This window comes from Helianthus annuus, chromosome 17 (genome assembly GCF_002127325.2).
Source record: "Helianthus annuus cultivar XRQ/B chromosome 17, HanXRQr2.0-SUNRISE, whole genome shotgun sequence".
In the NCBI taxonomy this organism is placed as follows: domain Eukaryota; kingdom Viridiplantae; phylum Streptophyta; class Magnoliopsida; order Asterales; family Asteraceae; genus Helianthus; species Helianthus annuus.
In genome coordinates, this window is record NC_035449.2 from 12,675,992 (window position 1) to 12,697,066 (window position 21,075).

At 37.5% G+C, this 21,075-nt stretch overlaps 4 protein-coding genes across 4 annotated transcripts in view; 2 read left to right on the plus strand and 2 right to left on the minus strand.

Annotated features, from left to right (window-relative positions):
* Positions 1-4,684, plus strand: part of LOC118489097 (ATP-dependent DNA helicase 2 subunit KU70-like) — a 7,136-nt gene extending 2,452 nt beyond the window's left edge. Inside the window, exons 8-20 of the mRNA XM_035986701.1 lie at positions 471-554; positions 1,037-1,095; positions 1,249-1,382; positions 1,474-1,517; positions 1,579-1,655; positions 2,015-2,162; positions 2,270-2,331; positions 2,498-2,558; positions 2,654-2,746; positions 2,951-3,068; positions 3,824-3,926; positions 4,053-4,224; positions 4,327-4,684. Coding sequence (XP_035842594.1) covers positions 471-554; positions 1,037-1,095; positions 1,249-1,382; positions 1,474-1,517; positions 1,579-1,655; positions 2,015-2,162; positions 2,270-2,331; positions 2,498-2,558; positions 2,654-2,746; positions 2,951-3,068; positions 3,824-3,926; positions 4,053-4,224; positions 4,327-4,440 — 1,269 coding nt within the window. The 3' untranslated portion in view covers positions 4,441-4,684. The remainder of the gene's footprint in view (positions 1-470; positions 555-1,036; positions 1,096-1,248; positions 1,383-1,473; positions 1,518-1,578; positions 1,656-2,014; positions 2,163-2,269; positions 2,332-2,497; positions 2,559-2,653; positions 2,747-2,950; positions 3,069-3,823; positions 3,927-4,052; positions 4,225-4,326) is intronic.
* A 5,679-nt stretch (positions 4,685-10,363) lies between these two features.
* Positions 10,364-11,874, plus strand: LOC118489098 (BSD domain-containing protein 1-like). The gene has a single exon (XM_035986702.1). The coding sequence runs from the start codon at positions 10,435-10,437 to the stop codon at positions 11,659-11,661; it is 1,227 nt and encodes a 408-aa protein (XP_035842595.1). The 5' UTR covers positions 10,364-10,434; the 3' UTR covers positions 11,662-11,874.
* An 87-nt stretch (positions 11,875-11,961) lies between these two features.
* LOC118489099 (splicing factor 3B subunit 4-like) lies at positions 11,962-15,392 on the minus strand. The gene is made up of 2 exons (XM_035986703.1): positions 15,259-15,392; positions 11,962-12,558 (listed from the first exon to the last, which is right to left on the minus strand). The coding sequence occupies exons 1-2, from the start codon at positions 15,336-15,338 to the stop codon at positions 12,054-12,056; spliced, it is 585 nt and encodes a 194-aa protein (XP_035842596.1). The 5' UTR covers positions 15,339-15,392; the 3' UTR covers positions 11,962-12,053.
* A 480-nt stretch (positions 15,393-15,872) lies between these two features.
* LOC110926489 (probable serine/threonine-protein kinase At1g54610) lies at positions 15,873-20,221 on the minus strand. The gene is made up of 7 exons (XM_022170255.2): positions 19,343-20,221; positions 18,347-18,631; positions 17,940-18,257; positions 17,600-17,827; positions 17,426-17,526; positions 16,450-16,567; positions 15,873-16,374 (listed from the first exon to the last, which is right to left on the minus strand). The coding sequence occupies exons 1-7, from the start codon at positions 19,712-19,714 to the stop codon at positions 16,108-16,110; spliced, it is 1,689 nt and encodes a 562-aa protein (XP_022025947.1). The 5' UTR covers positions 19,715-20,221; the 3' UTR covers positions 15,873-16,107.
* Between the last annotated feature and the right edge of the window lie 854 nt (positions 20,222-21,075).

Here is a 21,075-nt window from a genome sequence, read left to right on the forward strand (position 1 = left end):
GTCCTTGAGGTTTGGCCAGTTTTGCGACTTTCATCCCAAGGTTTGTTTTTCCGCATTTGGATCCAAAAGGTTTGAAATCTTGCCATTTTCATCCGATTCGTTTACTCCATCCATTTTTCTCGGGGGTATTTTTGTCTTTTTTGTTAACTTAAAAGGCAATTCGGTCCTTTTCAGGGGTATTTGGTCTTTTTACATAAAGTGAAAAAGACCGAATTGTCTTTTAAGTTAGCAAAAATGACGGAAATACCCCTGACTTAACAGAGAAAATGGATGGAGTTTAACGAGCCGGATGAAAATGGCAAGATTTCATACCTTTTGGATCCAGATGCGGAAAAACAAACCTTTGGACGAAAGTCGCAAAACCGGCCAAAACCTCATGGACGAAATGACATTTTACTCTTATAATGAAAATAAGATAATAATCAGAGTTTTGTTTAGTACATACAAGATTCTTATTTTCAACGTTGCAGGATGCACAAGACCTTGGAATTGCCATTGAACTTCTTCCTTTAAGTAGGCCAAATGAAGAATTTAACGTCTCACTTTTTTATGCTGTAAGTTGACTCTATGAATCATAGTTTTAAAAAACGGCTGAGGCGTGCGCCTCGAGGCGAAACACCCAAAAAACGATTCTGAGGCGCGCCTCAGGGGGATTATGTTATACGTGCGCCTCAGAAGGGCTGAGGCGCTAAAAAGGCTGTGCCTCAGGTGCGCCTCAGGGGTTTTTGATGCTTGTTTTTGAATTTTTGTGTCAATTTCAAGCAATTTATGTTTTTTTATGTGTGTTTTTGATCATTTTGATGAATTTGATGATGAATTTAGTTAGGATTATTATTTTTATAAGATATATAATTTTTATATTAATTTTTTAATTCCGCCTCGGTTCGCCTCGAGGCTTACGCCTCGTGAGGCGAAGGTAAAACGCCTCAAAACTCGTTTCCGTTCTTTTAAACCTTGCTATGAATATATGTTTTATATTATAGATTTATAGTTATCAGTTATATAAATATCATTGCGTTAATTTTAAATATATCAGGATTTGATCGGATTAGATGGTGATGAGCTTGCTCAGTTTATGCCATTGGCTGGAGAAAGGTATGCACGATTTATATTATAACAGAGAAAACAATGAAAAAGATATTATCACATGATTCACATATACATTGTTGTATGCATTCTATGATAATTCTTCATGGTTATTATGTCGAAATACTTTTCTTATAAGAATAAGGGTTTATTAAATTTCAGATTTGAAGACATGAATAAACAATTAAGAAAACGAATGTTCAAGAAGCGCAGAGTTCGTAGGATCAGTTTTATGATTCCAGGTGGATTATCAATTGAACTCAATACATACGCTCTCATTCGTCCCAGTATTCCAGGTCAGCAAAGTGTCTTCATTTTTCTTTCAACAAAAATTACAAAATGGAAATTACGGGCCTTGAGGACTGATTCTTTTTACTGTCGTTTCAGGAAAAGTTACATGGCTCGATTCCGTCACTAATCTTCCTCTAAAGGTAATTAAATAGTTGTTTTCTTTTGTTTGATCCTTGAAGTCATGTTGGCCGCATTTTGCAGGCTGAAAGATCACTTATTTGTGCTGACACTGGAGCAATTGTGAAAGAAGCTAATAAGCGTTTTCAAACTTACAAGAAGTAAGTTACAGTTTCTGTGACCTGTTAACTTTATAGCTACTAGGGTCGTAGTCACCCGCGTGTTGCGCCAGGACGCCATTGGAATTCGCTACGTATTGCACACCATGATAACCAATGAATAAATTCGTAAATTAAACAAAATAATATCTAAATATGTTAATGTTATTTGCGTCGTAGCTCGGCTCTGAACATCAATATAATAAGAAAAGATAAAACAATAAGGTAAATAACAAAGGTAAACATAAAAGAAAACGATAGGAACTCGGTCGGTTTCAGTGCACTCGTAAATGGAAAAAAATTAAAAAATTTCCTAAAGGGTATCTGCGCGTATCTTAACTGACTATCATGCACTTTTATAGTAAGGATATCACGTTTACCACAGACGAGCTGTCGGAAATCAAGAGAGTATCAACAGGAAATCTACGGCTTTTAGGGTTCAAGCCGCTAAGTTGCTTGAAGGATTATCACAACTTGAAGCCGTCACTATTTGTCTGCCCTAGTGATGAGGTTGTTTTCACTTTTCACACCTAAAATTTCATTTATTTTAATCAAGTAGATGTTAAGCTCTGTTATTATTATTATTTTTTATGTAAGTAGTCTTTATGTTTTTGCAGGAAGTCATGGGAAGCACATGCATTTTCATTGCTCTTTACAGATCTATGATACGCCTCAAACGGTTAGTGTTCGAAATTACTCAATTAGTATTTTATTATCTCAAGAAAATTCTGTAATTGATCACGTTAATTAGATAGGTCTGATAGATATTTATCGTTGGGAACCTTATAGTTAACGTATGTTTTTTAGGATTTTGTCGAAGTCTTTTATATATTTTGTGATTTCAGTTTTGCAGTTGCGTTTTACGGGAGTTCATCTCGACCTCAGTTGGTTGCTCTGGTTGCGCAAGTAAGATATGGTCAAATTCATGGGTCAAACAAATTACTTTTATTCTTCATCTTATTTTCTTGTGATTATTTTCAATTTTATTTCTTAAATCACAGGAAGAAATCATTGACGGTGGTGGTCAGATTGAGCCGCCAGGAATGCACATTATATATCTTCCGTATTCAGATGACATAAGACCCATTGAAGAGGCACGAAAAAACCTTAGTTGAGATGCGATAATGTTGATGCTTTTATCACGTTTTCAACTTTTTAACTATATTAACAGTAAATATTACTGCAATATACTTTTTGGAAATTAATTATCAAAATTATTAAGGAACGACATAAGCATGTTATTCACATCATTATCTTAGGTTGAATGTTATTAATGGTGTTTTTTTTACTTGTGGCAGCTTCACGCAGATACTAGTGGCGTGCCTTTGGCCACTGATGATCAAATCCAAAAGGCTGCTGCTTTGGTCAAACGTGTTGACTTAAAAGATTTCTCTGTCTGCCAATTCTCCAATCCCGGTAGCCCCTTTGGTTTAGAATGTTATGTAAAACAATTTAAAGAAAAAGTTAATATTATTTTTTAGACATGTTAGTATTAGGTTGCCTTTTCTATTTATATATAAGAGTAAAATGCCATTTTCGTCATGGCATTTTACGCTTGTATATAGAGAGTTAATTACAGTTTGCCTCCCTGTGGTTTGGGGCACTTTTCAATTTGCCTCCCTCTAGCAAAGACTTTTTTGTGCTGCATACATAAACTCCCCATACTTTTCACTCAGGGCGGACCTAGGTGAAGCCCAGGGTGGGTAGGCGCACCCCTTGAAAAAAAAAATAGTTTATTTTTTAGGCAAAAAAACCCGATCGCACCCTCTGAAAATATGCTTGAACCATTCATCCGCACCCCCAACAAATAATTCCTGGGTCCGCCACTTGTTTCACTTTGCCTCCCTGTGGATACTTTCGTCCAAAGGTTTGTTTAAAACTTAAAAGGCAATACTTGTACATTATGCCAAATGCTTGTACATAAAGTGAAAAAAACCAAATTGCCATTTAAGTTAACAAAAAGACGAAAGTACCCCTGACTTAACGGAAAAAAATGGATGGAGTTAACGAGCCGGATGAAAATGGCAAGATTTCAAACCTTTTGGATCCAGATGCAGAAAAACAAACATTTGGACGAAATTCGTAAAACTAACCAAACCTCAGGGACACGAAAATGGCATTTCACTCTATATATAATAAAAACTTAAATGTAACTGAAACGCTTGTTGCAGCACTGCAGAGCCACTATGCGCTAGTACAAGCTATGGCCCTTGATGAAGATGAGATGCCTGAAATCATTGATGAAACTCTTCCAGATGAAGAAGGCATGGCTAGGTAATATCTACGCTATACACACAACACATACATGCATGATGCAACCTCATACGCATACACATGTACATACACTTATACGCATACCTCAGCGTATACATGCTTATAGGACTAGCTGTGTGATTGCAGGCCAGGGATTGCCAAAGCATTGGAAGAATTCAAGATTTGTGTGTACGGAGAAAACTACGAAGAAGAAGATGAAAAGGCAAATAATGTTGGCAAGAAGAGGAAACAAATTACCGAAGAAGCGGTTAACAAGGCTTCATATTATGATTGGGGCAAACTTGCTGATGATGGAAAGGTGATCTTCAACTTTGCTGTAATTGTTTCGACTTTTGAGGGCAATTTTAATGTGTAACAAATAGAAATATATGTTATTAAATTGTTCTATTTTATTATGCAGTTGAAGGATTTGACTGTACAAGAGCTGAAGACCTACCTAACAGCGAATAAGCTTACTGTTGCTGGGAAAAAAGAAGTTTTGATCAATAGGATCTTAACCCACATGGGTAAATGACACGTCAGCATGTCTTCTTGTGTGATCCTTAACTGTGTTTTTTGCGGGTGCGGATGAAGCTGATTGTTATGATCTTGTGTAACGTACAGAAACCGACGGACTTTTGGTATTGAATTTATATTTTGTTCCGACTTGTAGGATTGACAAAGGTCGAGAATAGGAAAAAGTTTAGTATTTTGCATGGCATTGTGGTGATAACCTATTTGAAATGCTTACTTTTGGAAACCTTTATATATCCGTTTAATAAGGAATCATAGAGAACCACTATAACTATGTAATTTAAAATGCATCTGGCTATCTATAAACCACTATTTTACGTTAGATACTTTTGTATTAAAATACAAATATTTTGTAAAATATATTATGCAAAATAAAGTTTAAAAAAAAAAAAGAAATGAAGTTGTATATGTTTGAAAATCAATTTTATCAACCTTTAGATTTTCAAGAAAATGAGCAACAGTATAATGTTCTTATTTTAAAGTACTTACAAATATAATTTATCATTTTGATATGAATAACCTCGTATTTGAATTATTCATATCATTTTGCTAAAATTCATTTTGTAGCTTTTAAAACACATTACAATATCAATACATTAAAAAACAACTCTACATAAAACTTTAATAGAAGATAGGGATGAGCTCGGTACCAACCGGTACCGAAAATACCGGAAATCCCAAAAAGGGTACCGAAAGCACTAAATGTCGGTACCGAAAATCAACTCGGTTCAGGAAATTCGGTACCGGTTCCAAACCGATACCCGGTACCATTTGCTTATCCTACGAAGCAAGCCGTGAATATGTGCTACACAGTACACACCACTAAAATAAGTTGTTCAAATTAGGTAACCCAACGGCGATCTTAGTTTGTTTTCGGAAAATAACACAGGTTGTGATTATTACTTATTAGTCTGATTTCAAAATTTATTACTAATATTATTTGCAACCTTATTTTATACTAGCGATTCCTATATAAACCCTTTGCCATATTTCAAAGAATATATTAAAACTTGATTCAAGAAAACTAAAATCGACACATTTGTTACTCTTCTTGGTTTCTAATGAAAAGCACTGCATAGTTTGATTGAAGAAATTATTTAAATACAATTAAACAATAGTACAACTAAGTTACTATTTCATCATGGGACAAATTAATATTCTTCCAATAAAGTCATTCATATTTTAACCTTAAAAGACTCTTTAAGTTTCATTTTAGCGTTTCATTATTCTGATTCTTTTAGAATCGAGTGATTTAAATAGGATATACATAACTTTTAATTACTATTTTTAGTAATTATTTTTCATTTGTACTATGAAATTTCATTATTATTTTAGTGATACTTGTCATAGGTATTTTAATTTTTAAGCTTAACACTTATGAAAGATTTTTATACAATATGAAAATTTGTTAATTTAAAGTGTGAATAAAAAACTTTATAACCTTTAGATATCTATTTTATTAATGTAGGTGATCTTGATCCAACGTACTTAATGAGGTAATGCATGTGGACACCGGCATCGTGTTGATTGGTGGGTCAAGTGTAACCTTCCCTAGAGCAAGTGAGTAAAGTTGACATTAATTGTTACTTTTTTTTAAGGACTACCCATAATAAGACCATGTGTAGTGGTAATGTGTTATAATGCCTTCACTATGGGGCATTATCCGACATGTGGCGTCCTAGTCAGCGAAGGGGCATTATAGCAAAAGTGGCGTAGTGGGGCATTATGCCAATAACCCTCTTCCAATCATTAAACAAGAAAAAAAAAAAAGACAAAAGTTGCTGCTGAATCAAAAAAGCAAACAGTCCCATTGGTTTAGTCAAAAAAGGTGGGTCATTATTCCAATGTCAGACACATGTGGGTAGCTCATTGGCGGGTCAACCATTCCTTAAACCAAATTGAGCGTTTTAAATAAAACGCCACCAACCAATTTTTCCAAAAAAAACGCCGGGTAACGCCCTATGTAGTGGGAGGAGGGGCGTTTTGGGGCGTTATTTTTCAATTTTTTTAAAAAATCACGCCCCACTACACATGGTCTAATAATAATGTCTCTCCTGATGAGAGAGAGAATTTGTGTAAATGTAACATCTTTTTTTTACATTGCATTTTTTTAAAAGGAGAATTTCATTAAAACAGCGGAAACGAACCTGAAAACTGGGTCGTCCAAAGAAACAACACACTACATAATTACAAAATTACACCAAGCCTCCCAACTGATATTTTTGAACTTGTGTCTATTTTTAAACCAAAGGAACCCAGCTGTCTTAACTTCGCTAATCACATCTTCGACTCATTCCTGGCTCTCCAAAGGGCCCAACAACCGATTATAACAATACCAGGCAACGTTTCTTTCTCTGTTTCTTTCAGGCCTGAAAAATTGTGTAGTTCCATCAGGTGCCTGAATGAGAAAACAAAAAAAAAATTGAACCTGGCACCAAGAGCTAATGTGCTGCCTTAAAATCGAAGCAAACACACAATTTGTGAGGATATGCTCCACCGTCTCTTCATCACTTCTACAAAGCGGGCAAATTGTCTCTTCTACCATGATGTTTCGGTCTTTTAGGGCAACTAACGTCGGAAGTCTTCCAATCTCCGCCCTCCAAGCGAAAATATTACACTTAATTGGGACCCATTTGCACCACTTTAGAATATAATTATTAGGTCAATAATCTCTTCACCGCCCCAACACTGAATTCGCCCGAAGACTATCCGATCAAAGTCCATCCGTCCTCTTTGTTGATCAATCGAACCTGATAAAAAATGTTTGCTAATCTTCCCAACTCTTCGACCTCCTGCTCCGACGAAGGACTTCTCTTCCATGCCATCGCCCCTTGATGCTCACCGCCCGGGATCCGCTCTATCATCCTGCATTTTTTATTACTTTCAAGCTGAAATAAATAAGGAAACAAATCTTTAAGAGGAACATTAGAAAGCCAAGGATCCAACAAAAAGGATATATGATCGCCACAACCTATTTTTCTTTTGAAAAATCTTCTCAATGGAATATCTTCTATCATGGTTCTGGATTAGATCTTGACAATATTGCTCCATGTTCCGCTCAAATTTCGGTGCCTTCACGTCAGTGTTTGGCGTCGATAATTGGTGATGTGATGTGGGGCCTTAATCAGGCCACAATGCATAATCTTACCGTTCACAAAATTGTTTAAAGTAAACATACGTGTAAAATTAAAAATATTTCTTAAAGAGTTTAAGGTGTTTTTTGTTTTTAAGAGATAAAATGTCTGCAGTCTGCGGACCATATCTGCAGACATATGTAGAAAAAGAGGTGGACCAAACCTCTGCAGTCTGCAAGAAGAAAGCTGTTTATTTTTTTTAACATATGGATACTTCTAAAATAAACTGTTGGTGGTGTACGAACGATGGTGGTGGGTGGTGGTGATGGTGGGTGGTGGTGGTAGACGGTGGTGGTGGGTAGTGGACGGTGGACGGTGGACGGTGGTGGTGGTGGTGGTGGTGATGGACAGTGGTGGGGGTGGACGGTGGAGGTGAACGGTGGCGGTGGTGGTGATGGACGGTGGTGGTGGGTAGTGGTGTTTAACCCTTTGCAGACCTTAGAAGATCTTAGAAGTGGTTGGGCCAAGTCTGCGCCAAGAAGAGTTCGCGCAGACGTTTTTTGAATGAAACGTCTTCCGAAAAACAAACAGCCTGCGCGTGGTCCGCGCGGCGCAGACAAAAGAGCCTGCGCATAAACTTTTCAGAAAAAACAAACATCACCTAAGTGTGCAACATGTTAACCGTAATGCTTTTGTGACTATATAAAGAGCATGCATATGTGTTCAAAGCTTCAAAAATTGATGAGTTGTTCTCCACCATCAAATCAAACAAGTCTTGATGACATTTACATAAACAAAAGAGTAAAATGTTCAGATAATCCCTGTGGTTTGCTCATTTTTCACCTTTAGTCACTAACTTTCTAAAATTACACCTGTAGTCCCCAATTTTTTGAATTTCATTCATGGATAGTCCCTGGTGCGAATGAAATGAAAAAAAATACCCTTACTATCGAACTAATAACTAAAAAGTTAAAAGAAAAATATTAATAATATTTTATAATTTATGTGGGACCCACCACCCACTCTACCCACTTCATCTTCCCCACTCCACACCACCACCACCATCTCCACCTTCAACCACCACAATCTACCTCCCCCCCCCCCAAAAAAAAAAAATCACCGTAAAAGATAATCATCAATAAATGACATAAACAAAGACTGAATATCCAAAAGTTCATGACAATAATGGAAGAATACGAATATTTATAATTACTCAACTGTTGTCATTCAAACCATGAAAATAATTCACATCATTTGTATCTCTTGATTATCAAATTAACAAGAATGGTTCACAAAAACAAACCAGAAATCAGATCCAATCAATCGAATAAAAACAGAAGCTAATCATAGTAGGTTTATATAGAAGTAACCTTCAAGCAATTAACACACAACCAAGACACGAAACACAATTATTCACGATGCAAAATCAATTCCATATAACAACAAGATGAGCTGATTTGAAATCAAATCTTTGCAGACAAGTTAACTATAAAATCAAACAATTTCAATCCCAAACTGAGCAAAATAATGATTTCACGACAAATTAAGCCTGAAGTTGATGTTTACCTCAAATTACGCAGCACACATATTCAGAAATAGGCAATGTGATCAGCAAGATGAGATGATTTGAAACCGAATCGATTCAGAGTTCACTGTTCTTCATAACTCTTGATAATCGAATAGAGGTATGAAATAGCTTCCTGATGTCTGAAATCGAAGGGTGATGTTGGTAGAAATCAAATAAAGCCAAAAGTTTGTGGCAGTGGTGGTTACGGTGAAGTTGGGTGGGGGGGGGGGTAGATGGTGATGGTTGAAGGTAGAGATTGTGGTGTGAAGTGGGGAAGATGAAGTAGGTAGGGTGGGTGGTGGGTCCCACATAAATTATAAAATATTAATTGTATTTCTTTTTAACTTTTTAGTTATTAATTTGACAGTAAGGGTATTTTTGTCATTTCACACTAGGGGTGAGCAAGTTTAGGTCCGGACCGAAAATAACCGAGAACCGAACCGAAAATATACCCAACCCGACCCGAACCCAAGTACCTAGGTATTTAGATCGGTTCCAATTTTTCATATAAAATAAGGTCGGGTCGGGTCGGTTCTCGGTTCTTTTCATGGTGAAACCCGACTTGGACCTATGGACCGGAACCGACCCTATATTTAGGATAGTGAATCGGTTCTGTATTTTATGTTTGATCGGTTCTCGGGTCAGGTCGGGTAATGGTCGGGTCGAGTTTTTCCTTTTGCTCACCCCTTTTTCACACGCACCTAACACCAAAAACTAACATCCATCCATGATAGAGAGTATTCGGGAACGAAATTCAAAAACTTGGGGACTATAGGTGTAATTTTATGAACTATCCGAGCATTTTTCTCTAAACAAAAATACCCAAACCAAAAACTAACCTCCATCAACAACAGAAACTATCGAGAACGAAATTCAAAAACTTAAAAGACTATAGGTGTAATTTTATGAACTATCCAAGCATTTTACTCTAAACAAAAATACCCATAGATAAAATTAAATTAAGTGTTTTTATCTAACACATATACTCATGTATTTAAAAATTAGAGTAAACTGCAATTTTATTCCTTGGGTTTGGGGTGATTGACATGTCTACCCCCTAAGGAAATAATTGCAACTTTACACTCCAACGTTTGCTGTTATGTCGCAACTTTACCCCCGGCGTTAATTTGCGACATAACAGTAAACGTTAGGGGGTAAAATTGCGACATAACAGCAAACGTTGAGGGGTAAAATTGTAATTATTTTTTTAGGGGTAGACATGCAAATCATCCCAAACCCAGGAGTAAAATTGCAATTACTCTAAAAATTATTAGTTTGTATCACTTTCAATGGTTTAAAATCAGGAAAAAAGCAAACAGTGTTCTCTTTGCCGGCAAGCACCGCATCACCACCAATGAATTTCTTTCAATCCGTCTTCTCCGACGATCCAGAACCTTCTACTCCACAACCGGAACCACAAACTCCTGAAAACCCTAACCCTAGCATCCCATCCATCACTTCCGCATGGACCTTCGGCAACAACCTCATCAAAACCCTAGCCTCCAAATCCGATTCCGTCATCCAAACCTACCGCCGTGACCTCCACGACTTCACCTCCGGCATCAAGCAAGAAACCGCCGTCATACGCGAAGCTGCCGTTAAAGCCGTTAACAACCTACCGTCATCACTCGAAGCCGGCGCCGGCTTCGCTCAGAACTCGCTCGAATCCGTCGGTCAAGCCATCGACGATATCGGAGCCACCGTCACCGATATTATTACTCACGGTAAGGATTCAATTCTAGCCGTTGATTATTCTGATTCTGATAATAATAACATTATTGATGATAGTAAAAGAATTAGTAATAGTAGTAGTAGTGTAGATCTAGGGTTTCCGAAGCCTTATAGTAGACTAGATGCACAAATTAGAACGATTCAGAGTGATATGAACACGTATTTGAATGAGCCTGAGGATGTTGTAGAGTTTAATGAGTGGAAGTTAGGGTTTGATGTTGGTGAGAAGGTGCAGGAGATTGATGATGTTATGAAGGAGAATGATGGAGTGGTTGGGGAGATATATAGAGAGATCGTTCCGGCGAGAGTTGACGAGAGTTCGTTTTGGATTCGGTATTTTTATAGGGTGAATAAGGTTAAGAAGGCGGAGGAGGCTAGGGTTAGGCTGGTGAAGCGAGCGATTGCGGGGGAGGATGATGAGGAGTTGAGTTGGGATGTAGATGAAGACGAGTATGAAGAAAACGCGGAAGAAACCGAAAAGGAAACGAAGATATTGGAGAAGAAAGATTATGAGAAAAAAGGTGTTTCTGAGTCAAAAAATGAGGATCAGAATGAAGCAGAAGCTCATAAGTTGGAAGCAAATTCAGATGTGAAAACGGCATCGGAAGTTAAGACGGATAGAGATAGTGATATTTCGATTGTTTCTAGTCAACCGTCACCTGAGGAAGACGGGTGGGATGAAATTGAAGATCTAGGGAGCAGTGATGAGAATAAGGATCATAAAACGGTCTCTCATGGCAGCCATGGAAGCGCTGATAGAGCGGAGTTGCGTAACCGATTGAGTGTTGCGGATGAGGAAGAAGATCTTACTTGGGACATCGAAGATGACGATGAGACTGTTAAAGCGTAAAAGTCGTTAAGTATTTTCAAATTTGATTTGTCAATATGAGCCCTTATTCAGGGTCAATTTATCTGGTAAGTATGCACATGTTTTTCACTCTTTGATATGTACATAATGTCTCTGTATCTTATAAATCATAACTTGATATGCATAGCACACAATTATGGTGACATGTTATTTAAAGCATACAAATTATACAATTGCATTCACAGGCATTTTGAATATCGATACGGGGAATCAAGAGTTTATAAATGCTGCAAACGTTAATTACATACATAACATATTTAGAAACAATTATGTGGGGCTAAAACAGTACAAAATAAAACCATGTATCTTTTATTACTATCTTTGTATTTACAGGCCACTTCAACAGTTGGGAACTTTCTACAAGTTGCAACTGATTAAAGTAGCCCAGGTTGTACACCAGGAACTCTTGGAGGTTCAGGCACGCCTGGCGGTCCATATGGGTGGGGAGGTCCAGGGTGAACCATAGAACCATGCTGGATAGGAGGCCTGTGTAGGTCTGGAGGAGCGGGTGCATCGGACATCCCAAATGGACTGTGAGGACCTCCTAAGTTAACAAGACGGTCATCAACTGGGCCTGGATGAGGGGGTGGCTTAGTCGCCCTGAATGGACTGTGCGGGTCTCCTAAATGGGTAAGGCGATCATCCATCCGACCAGGATGACCGAATGGGTTAGACAGCCCATCTGGACTGTGGTGACCTCCAAGACGATCTTCCATCCGGCCTGGAGGACGTGGTTCAAATGGACTATGGGGACCTCCTAAATGTGCAAGATGATCATCCGCTGGGCTTGGAGGTGGAGCCAATAAAGGAGTAGTTGGTCTTCTTCGTTCCCGGCCAAAACAGTCTCGTAAGAGCCAACAGCAACATAACAAACCAAGGCTACAACAAACGTAAAACATTAAAGAAGTTGAAAAAATGCATGAATGATGAATGATCTTTCAAATTACAAATTTTCATTTTAAACCAAGAGTATTTAATCTAACAGTCACTAAAGTCATTCACATTATTATCTAAATAAAATTCATTCTAGATTCAATATTAATTCAAAGGTATATATGAAATTAATCCTTGATTTAATTGTGTGATTTTTTATTTTAAAAAATCAAGTGATCTAAATCATGTGATCCCTACAATGTAGTGATTTCTTTTAAGTTACTGTATGTCTTTCTTTATTTCTCAACTAGTTTTATGCATGCCCGTGTTACGGGGCGCTAAGCATGATATTTCTTAGTTTGATAACATGTAGAATGTGTTTCGGTTACTTATACATACTACTCATAATACGATCTTAAACAAACTACACCGAGTCAACCAATTTAAAAAAACACTACCATGGTTTTGCAAAAAAAAAAAAAAAAAAAAGTAAATGAGGAAGGGCGAGATAACTACCTAACACTACTGGCAAAGCTGTAATTTTAAACTATGAGTAAAAGCTAATTTAGGCTAATGAAGAAGTGTCGAGACAACACAACTCACACAACTTGACAACTGCCTGACATTATTTCCCACATCCTTTGTAGGCTCAACCACTTCTATGTGTCATCCATTTTAATTTCCACATAGCCCTCTCATGTTTTATTTTTTTGGTTTATGTTAAAACAAGGATCCAAGAGGCCTATTATGAAAATAATAAGCTAATTAAGCACGTTAACCTCTTAACTCTATTAAAAAAATCATTAGTATATTTATTTTTTCCGTCATGATCTTATCCTTAATGGCCTTATACAAGCCCGTTGGTATTTAGGTCCACTTGACTTTAATAGGTTTCCAACATTTATATTTTTCTCATTATAGCTACAAACCCGTTGGTATTTAGGTCCACTTGATTTTAAAAAGTTTCCAACATTTATATTTCTCACGAGAGTGGGATGATATTTAAATTTGAGTGGTTTTTGTTGTTAGCAAAGTGTGTGTGAATTTATTAGAACAATAAATAAAATCGGTTATTATTTCATAATTTTATACTTTAAATGAATTTAATTTTACCTAATTTAAAAAAGAGTGAATTGCAAGTTTTGTCCTTTATCTTTAGGCCATTTTGCAAGTTTTGTCCTTTATGTTTAAATTTGACGAGTTTTGTCCTTTATGTTTGAAAATCAAGCACGTTTTACCCTTTGGGGCAAAACGTGCTTGATTTTTAAGAACAAAACGTGCTTGATTTTTAAGAACAAAACGTGCTTGATTTTTTAAACATAAAGGACAAAACGTGCTTGATTTTTAAACATAAAGGACAAAACATGCTTTATTTTTAAGGCCTAAAGGGTAAAACGTGCTTGAATAGTTACATACTTCAATAACTGAAATAAAACCCAACTTTAGTTTAAAAAAAGGTGTGATTACAAAACAGAAAATTACAAGAACAGTTTTAAGCGTTTGTACATAGCGTTGATCATATTTAGTGGGACAGATAAGAGGGATACTCAACAATCACCAAGGACAAAATTTTAAAGCAATAGCCACATGTGTCTATATTGTTCCTAACTTCCTATAATTCCTCTCACTGTTCGTGTTCGTTTGTTAAGAAATATAAGTGTTCACGAACGGTTCATGAACACTTACCGAACAAGATTTTATATTCGTGTTTGTTTGTTAAGGAAATGAACTTATTCGTGTTTGTTTGTTAATTTTAGGCAACGAATGAAAACGAACAATGATGAACACAAATGAGCACAAACTATTCATGAACACAGATGGTAACAAACGAACACAAACAAACGTTCATGAACAAAATATATAATACGTTGACACTTCTTAAATATTTTATTTGTCGGAATTTTGAAGTTTTAAATAAAATATAAAAGCTAAAAACATTAATGAACTATCGAACACAAACGAACACGTTAACGAACGTTCACAAACATAAATGAACGAACACGTCCTCTGTTCATGTTTGTTCATTTAACCAAACGAACGAAATTTCTTGTTTGTGTTCGTTTGTTTAATAAACGAACGGACACAAACAAACTTCCCGCCAAACAGTTCACGGACTGTTCGCCGGACATCCTTTTATTAAATAAACTAGTTTCAAACTTTATTTAAACTCATTTTAAGTTTAAAAACAATTATAAAAAAATACTGATAGCCCGTTTCTTCACTTTATTTTTTTTAACTTAATACGAAAATATGTATAATTTTTTTGGACAATAAACTTGGTAGGGGCAAAGAATTTTAGGCAAAATGATTGACGGGGAGGAACTTATATAATTTTAAAAAGTTTCGAATGAAAAACCGGAAAAATTACACTACTGACTCAAATATTGGCAGAGGCGGGTGCTCCCCTTGCCCCTTAAAAGTTGCGCCCCTGTTTGTTGGCTCGCTGCCGGCAACGTTTCAATTTCCGGTCGTTAGCCAGTTGGAAGAGTCGAAGAGAGCAGAGAGTACACAGGAAAATAAAAATAGTCATTAAACTCGAGAGCAATTTCGTAATTTCAGTTGGTGTTACTGTAACTAAGAAATTGGTCTATTATTATATTATATATATAAAAGCATAATTCTTCCGTAATGGGAAACAACTATTCACTCAAAAGAAATAATTTAGGAACAATAAGAGCAGAGTTGAAAGAAAGTGAAGTAACTAACCAAGAAGAGATTGCGTTGCAAAAGCTACCAAAGAAACCTGTGGGGGCAGCATAACTGTCTGCTTCATTTCTCGGCCACATCTTGTCACCACCGCTTTTTTTAGTAAGGCTACTACATTACATTACGGTATTTATTTATACTATACTTGAGCGGCAATTTTTGTTTTCATTCACACATTACACAACCCACATTTGTACTTATCTTTTTATTTCCAGCCCAGTAACCAACCCTACTTAAACCAACTCCTATGGCCTTACACTGGACGGGCCCAGCTTTTGGGCCACCATGTAGGCTTTTTAGCAGACCTTCACCAAGATTGATGGATTAAAGAACCAGAAAAGTGCTCAATAATTACGTTTACTTTTGTCCTAACACATGGTACCCTCCCTAATCTAATGGAGACGAAGGTTCGATTCCCATTTAAGCCATTTCTGAAGGACATCTGGATGAAGGGACGAATTGGGGCTTTAATTTCCAGGTTTGAAGCTGACAGAGGCGAGGGTTTACGGAATACGGATTTCATCCGGTTCCCACGCATCAGGAGGGCACGATCTCATGGCAGTCGAGGAGTCGACCTTGGACATAGCCCCGAGCAGGATGGGTTTACACCGTTCAAAAAGAAATTATGTTTATTTTTAAATTTAAAATAGGCCACCTGAGTAACATTTACATTGCTTTGCTTTGCTTTGCTTTGGGACTAACAGGGTCTTCTCTTCTCATCATATTCCAAAAAAACAATACAAACAATGGAAAAATAACAAAACGCTTTACCTCACCTCCTCATTTTTAAAACTTTAAAAAAATGTTTTGAATAAATAGCATTTGCATGTTTCTGACTTGTGTTTTGATTCACTTCTCCTTTGACCGACCCGACGTCTTGCTCTTTGATGACTTTCTCATTGGGCCCGGTTCCACCAACGGGCCGGACCAAGTCTGGATGGGTTCTTTACCATATGAAAAGTTTGAACTGAATGGAACATCTGGTGGATCAAAAGATGGATCCATGTGCATGTGGTTTGAAGAACTCAATGTGTAGCCGAGTGTTCCGTCTTGATGAGGTGGCGGAAATTTCTCACTCTTGCTCTTTGCATTTGCGTGTGTGATCAACCGCCGCCTCTGTTGAAGAATCACGAAAACAGGTCAAAAGTTGCCGAAATTAAAGAATAGAAAAATTAAAGCTAATTGACACACATCAAGGTTTGTTTGCAGTTCGGCATTGGCTTCAGGAGCAGCGATTGCCCTAGCAGATCGTTCACGTGTGCGTGCTTTTTTCGCACCATCAGCATTTGACTTAGCAGCAGCTCTCAGTCTACCATAAAAAGAGGATCAAGTTGCAATCGGAGTTGATTAATAATCTATGCAGTTAATATCGCCGATATATCACTGACATATCAGTGAAGTATCGGTTATCGGTCCCCTGGTGAGATATCGGTGCAAAATATTGGTCAGAACATTATTGGCGATATTGACCAATATTGGACCCTATCTTGTCAAAAGCGCAAAAATCGTGCGCCCGGGCGCAGCGAGGCGCACCTATAGCGCCTGGTGGCAGCCTAGGCGCAAAATGGGTTTTTTTTTTTTGAAAAAACGGCTTGAGGCACAAAAAAGGCGCACAAAAACGGCCTGAGGCGCAGCGCATAAGCAGGAAAAAAAAACGAAACTGAGTGCGTATAAAAAACCAAAAACCGCCTCACGCGGGCCCGGGTTTTTCGGAGCTGCATTCGTGTTGCTCAGAAACTCATTCCCCCCCCCCCTTTGCGCCTAGGCTCCGGGCGAGGCCGATGCGCCTTGTGTCTTTGACAACATAGATTGGACCGGCATTTGACTGATATATGACCGATTTTCCCAATATCACTTATTGCTGCTATTAGTGTTTTAAGTCTTAATTGTTGTTAGTGTTTTAAGTCTTAATCGGTTCCTACTTGCTACAATTGTTAGTGTTTTGTAAGTTGCAAAAGGTTAATTTGTTAATGTTAGGAGAGATACTGAATTGTTAAATTGCTATATATATAAATTCAGCGTGATATTAAAATTACCGATATCCCACTGCGATAACCGATATCTCAATCAGTCCTTGACTGACATCCGATTTTTTATCGCATTAACTGCATAGCTAATAATATCCTAAACTCAAATGTATTTCTTACGACTTAGATTTACTGCTTACCTTCTAGCTTCTTCATCGCGTAATTTAGCGTCCATTTCCTTGCTAGGTGGATATTTCGGAAGACTCGAAGGATCACAGGCATAAGGTTCCGTTGTAAAGAACTAAAAAACAACGCGTAATGGATATCAGTACAAGATAGAATTATGAGGAACTTGTGTTTCAAGATACACTCACCTCGCTCCCCAAAGCAGCTGTTGCGGTTAAACGTTCAGCTGGATCAATCGCTAGAAGGGTATCAATTGTTGGTAATGACGATGGTGGAAAATCTTTAAACGTTTCTCTTATGCATCGTCTATACGACTGTTGGGGCTTAAATATCGTTGCATGTGGAAGCTTTGACTTTTTCCAATATTCTTCAGATGGAGATCCGCATAACCTGAAAATCTTGTGAAGCTGCTCTACCTTGTAAAGGGGTAAAGAGTAATTTCACATGAAGCAGTAACAGAAAATCAAAGAACTGAATAGAAAATATTATTAATTATGTCTTAAGTTGAAAAAGATTATTAATTATTACCTCTGTACGACCAGGCATGATAGGTTTTCCGGCCAGTAACTCCGCTAATATGCACCCTGCGCTCCAGAGGTCAATGCCGACACCATAATCAGTAGCCCCGAGAAGAAGTTCTGGCGGTCTATACCACAGTGTGACCACCCTGCTAGTCATCGGCTGCTTGTGATTCGGATCGAAAAAGGACGCTAAACCAAAATCAGCAATTTTCAAACCCCCGTCATTATCTAGAAGCAGATTTGACCCCTTGATATCCCGATGCAACACATGGCGGTTGTGACAATGTTCAAGGCCAGACAACAATTGATGCATGTAACACTTGACCTATAAACATTCACGGATAGTTAAAAGTTAAAATTAAGAATATTTATACAACAGTATCGGTTGACTTAATGATAGTAATAGAATTTGACCTGAGGCTCCGTAAATTTGATTGTAGGACTAGCAGCAAGTCCAGCAAGATCATGCTCCATGTACTCGAAAACAAGATACAAACTACACGACATTCTTGATGTCACTAATCCTTCCAATTTCACGACGTTTGGATGATCGAGACGCCTTAAGATTAAAATCTCACGGGCCATGAACTTCACACTCTCGGGTTCCAAATTGTCAAACCGAACCTTTTTCAATGCGACGATTTTTCCTGTCATTGTGTCCTTGGCTTTGTATACATTGCTGTATGTACCTTGTCCAATCTAATCACAACATCAAAACATATATTATAATCAAATAGACAATAAATATCACAAATCTAGTTTATTGGAAGGATGCTACTATAGATACACAAGCAATAAAATACACACACCACGTGACGTCATCATAGGGGCAGTATGACAGGGTGAATATGGTCTTACGGGCCGTACGACTTTGTCAGTAGTCCCATTAGTCCCTTTTCACTTTTTGTGTCGATGTACCATATCATACAGAAGCATAATTTGACCATACCAACTCATACAGCCAGTATCAAACATTATGGCTCGTATGATGTATGAGTCTAACACGTTATACATGCCGTATGAGCAATTTTCCCATGTCATACGGCCCGTATAGTGTGTCAGTGGTGTTCCTAGACTAAACCTTAATGAAAATGTCATTTTTCGTATTTTAAATGTCACAAATCTTACTTATGACATAAAATACTTTCGCGTCAATGTACCATATATCACACGGGCCATATAATTTGACCACATCAACTCATACGGCCCATACAAAACATTACAACACCTTATAACAAACATATCAGTGGTATCTATATGACGAAACCTAATTAAAAACGGTTCTTTCCCTATTTAAATGTCACAAATCTTTCTAATGATATCAAATAACCAACCAAACAAACAAATTTCAATTTCAACAAAAAAACATTCAAACAAAAGAAACATAGCCAGCAAACAGCAAACCCTCACCTTATCAATTTTCTCAAAAGTATCAGCTCGGCGCGGCGTCCAGCCATTAATCGCCTCTCCGGCTACAGCCGATAACCAAGCCGGCCAACCAGCAGCCACCTGTTCACCCAGAACATTCTTAGGTGGATTACTGAGTCTAGGATTCGGTTTCGACCGCCTCCTTCTCGAACTCCGATCCTTTTCCCCTCTCTGATCCACTCCAGATTCCTCCGCCGCATCGCCACCACCTGTATTATTCACTACCACTTCACCTCCACCAGAACGAACACTTAATCCACTATCTCTATCTCTATCTCTATCTCTCTTGACGATCTCAGAAGTTGCAGCAGGTGCAGAAGACGACGTCGTTTGTTTAGCAAACACACAGCCCATAGCTCAACAGTCTAGAAACCCTAACCCTAGCTCTAACACTAACAGAAACAGTCATTTCTCATGAGATTCAGAGACTAGCTGTATCATACACACCTGAACAATAATAATGGATAGGAGCATAATAATATTCGAACAGCAATGAATGAAGTGGAATAATGAGATTTGATTAGGATGTGGTGAACAACCCTAATTTCTTTTGTTTGTCCAACAAAGCAAAAGCAGCAATGATTTGAGGTGGAAAGGCCACAATTAATGGCGGTGAAAAACAAAAAGGTTGGCTTTAATGGTGGGTTTGTTGTTAATAAGGAAGTGTGAATGAAGATCTGTGTGTGTGATTACAACTGTAGACGACTTTGGGTTGTTAATAAGAAGAGGGTTTGGTGGATTTATTTGCAGAGTGACAGACAGACAGACAAACAAAGGGTTTCTTTCTCTCTCCTGGGCTTCAGCAATTGATCGCTCGATTTGATTTGTAATTTGTAATGAGTTGCAACAACCAACCCCTGTCGATATCAGGCGCTCCTATGTATTTATTTCGTTTTCCACTAGTATATCCAAAGATCTCACTTTTGTTTAAACCAATAAGACTAGAGGGTATGGAGAGCCCCATCCTCAAGAGGATGGGCCGTCACGTCATCGCCACGTAAGAAGGGTTTCAGGGTGATGGACCTAGGGGGTGGAGGATGAACCTCTTTATATATATAGGCAAAAGATCAAATACAAATAATTTAACATACTAAACATACAAATTTAAGGAAAACCCAAAAAACAAGGTGGCATTTTTGTAATTACCACCAACTATCAAAGTTACAACCAAAAATACCTAAAAAAACACAAATTTTTCTTTAACATTTTTTATTAAAAAATCGCTACATTTCGTTAGCAAAAAAAAAAAAAATTTTTTTTTGCTGCTACTAAAAGTAGCGATTTTTTAATAAAAAATGTTAAAAAATTAAAATAAAATAATTTGTGTTTTCTTTTTATTTTTTAGGTTTTTTGGGGGTTTAGTTTTTAGCATTTTAGCTTGGGTGGTGGGGGGGTTAGGTTTTTTTTAGGTTTTTGGGGGTGGGGGGGGGGGGGTTAGGTTTTTTTTTAGGTTTTTTTGGGGAGGGGGGAGGGGGGTTAGGTTTTTTTTAGGTTTTTGGGGGGTGGGGGGGGTGGGGGGTTTAGGTTTTTTTTGGGGGTGGGGGGAGTGGTTAGGTTTTTTTAGGTATATTTGTAGAGTAACTTTGATAGTTATTGATAATTACAAAAATGCCACCTTGTCTTTTTGAGTTTTCCTTCAATTTGTATGTTTAGTATGTTAAGATTATTTGTACAAGAACTTTACCCTATATATATATATATATATATATATATAT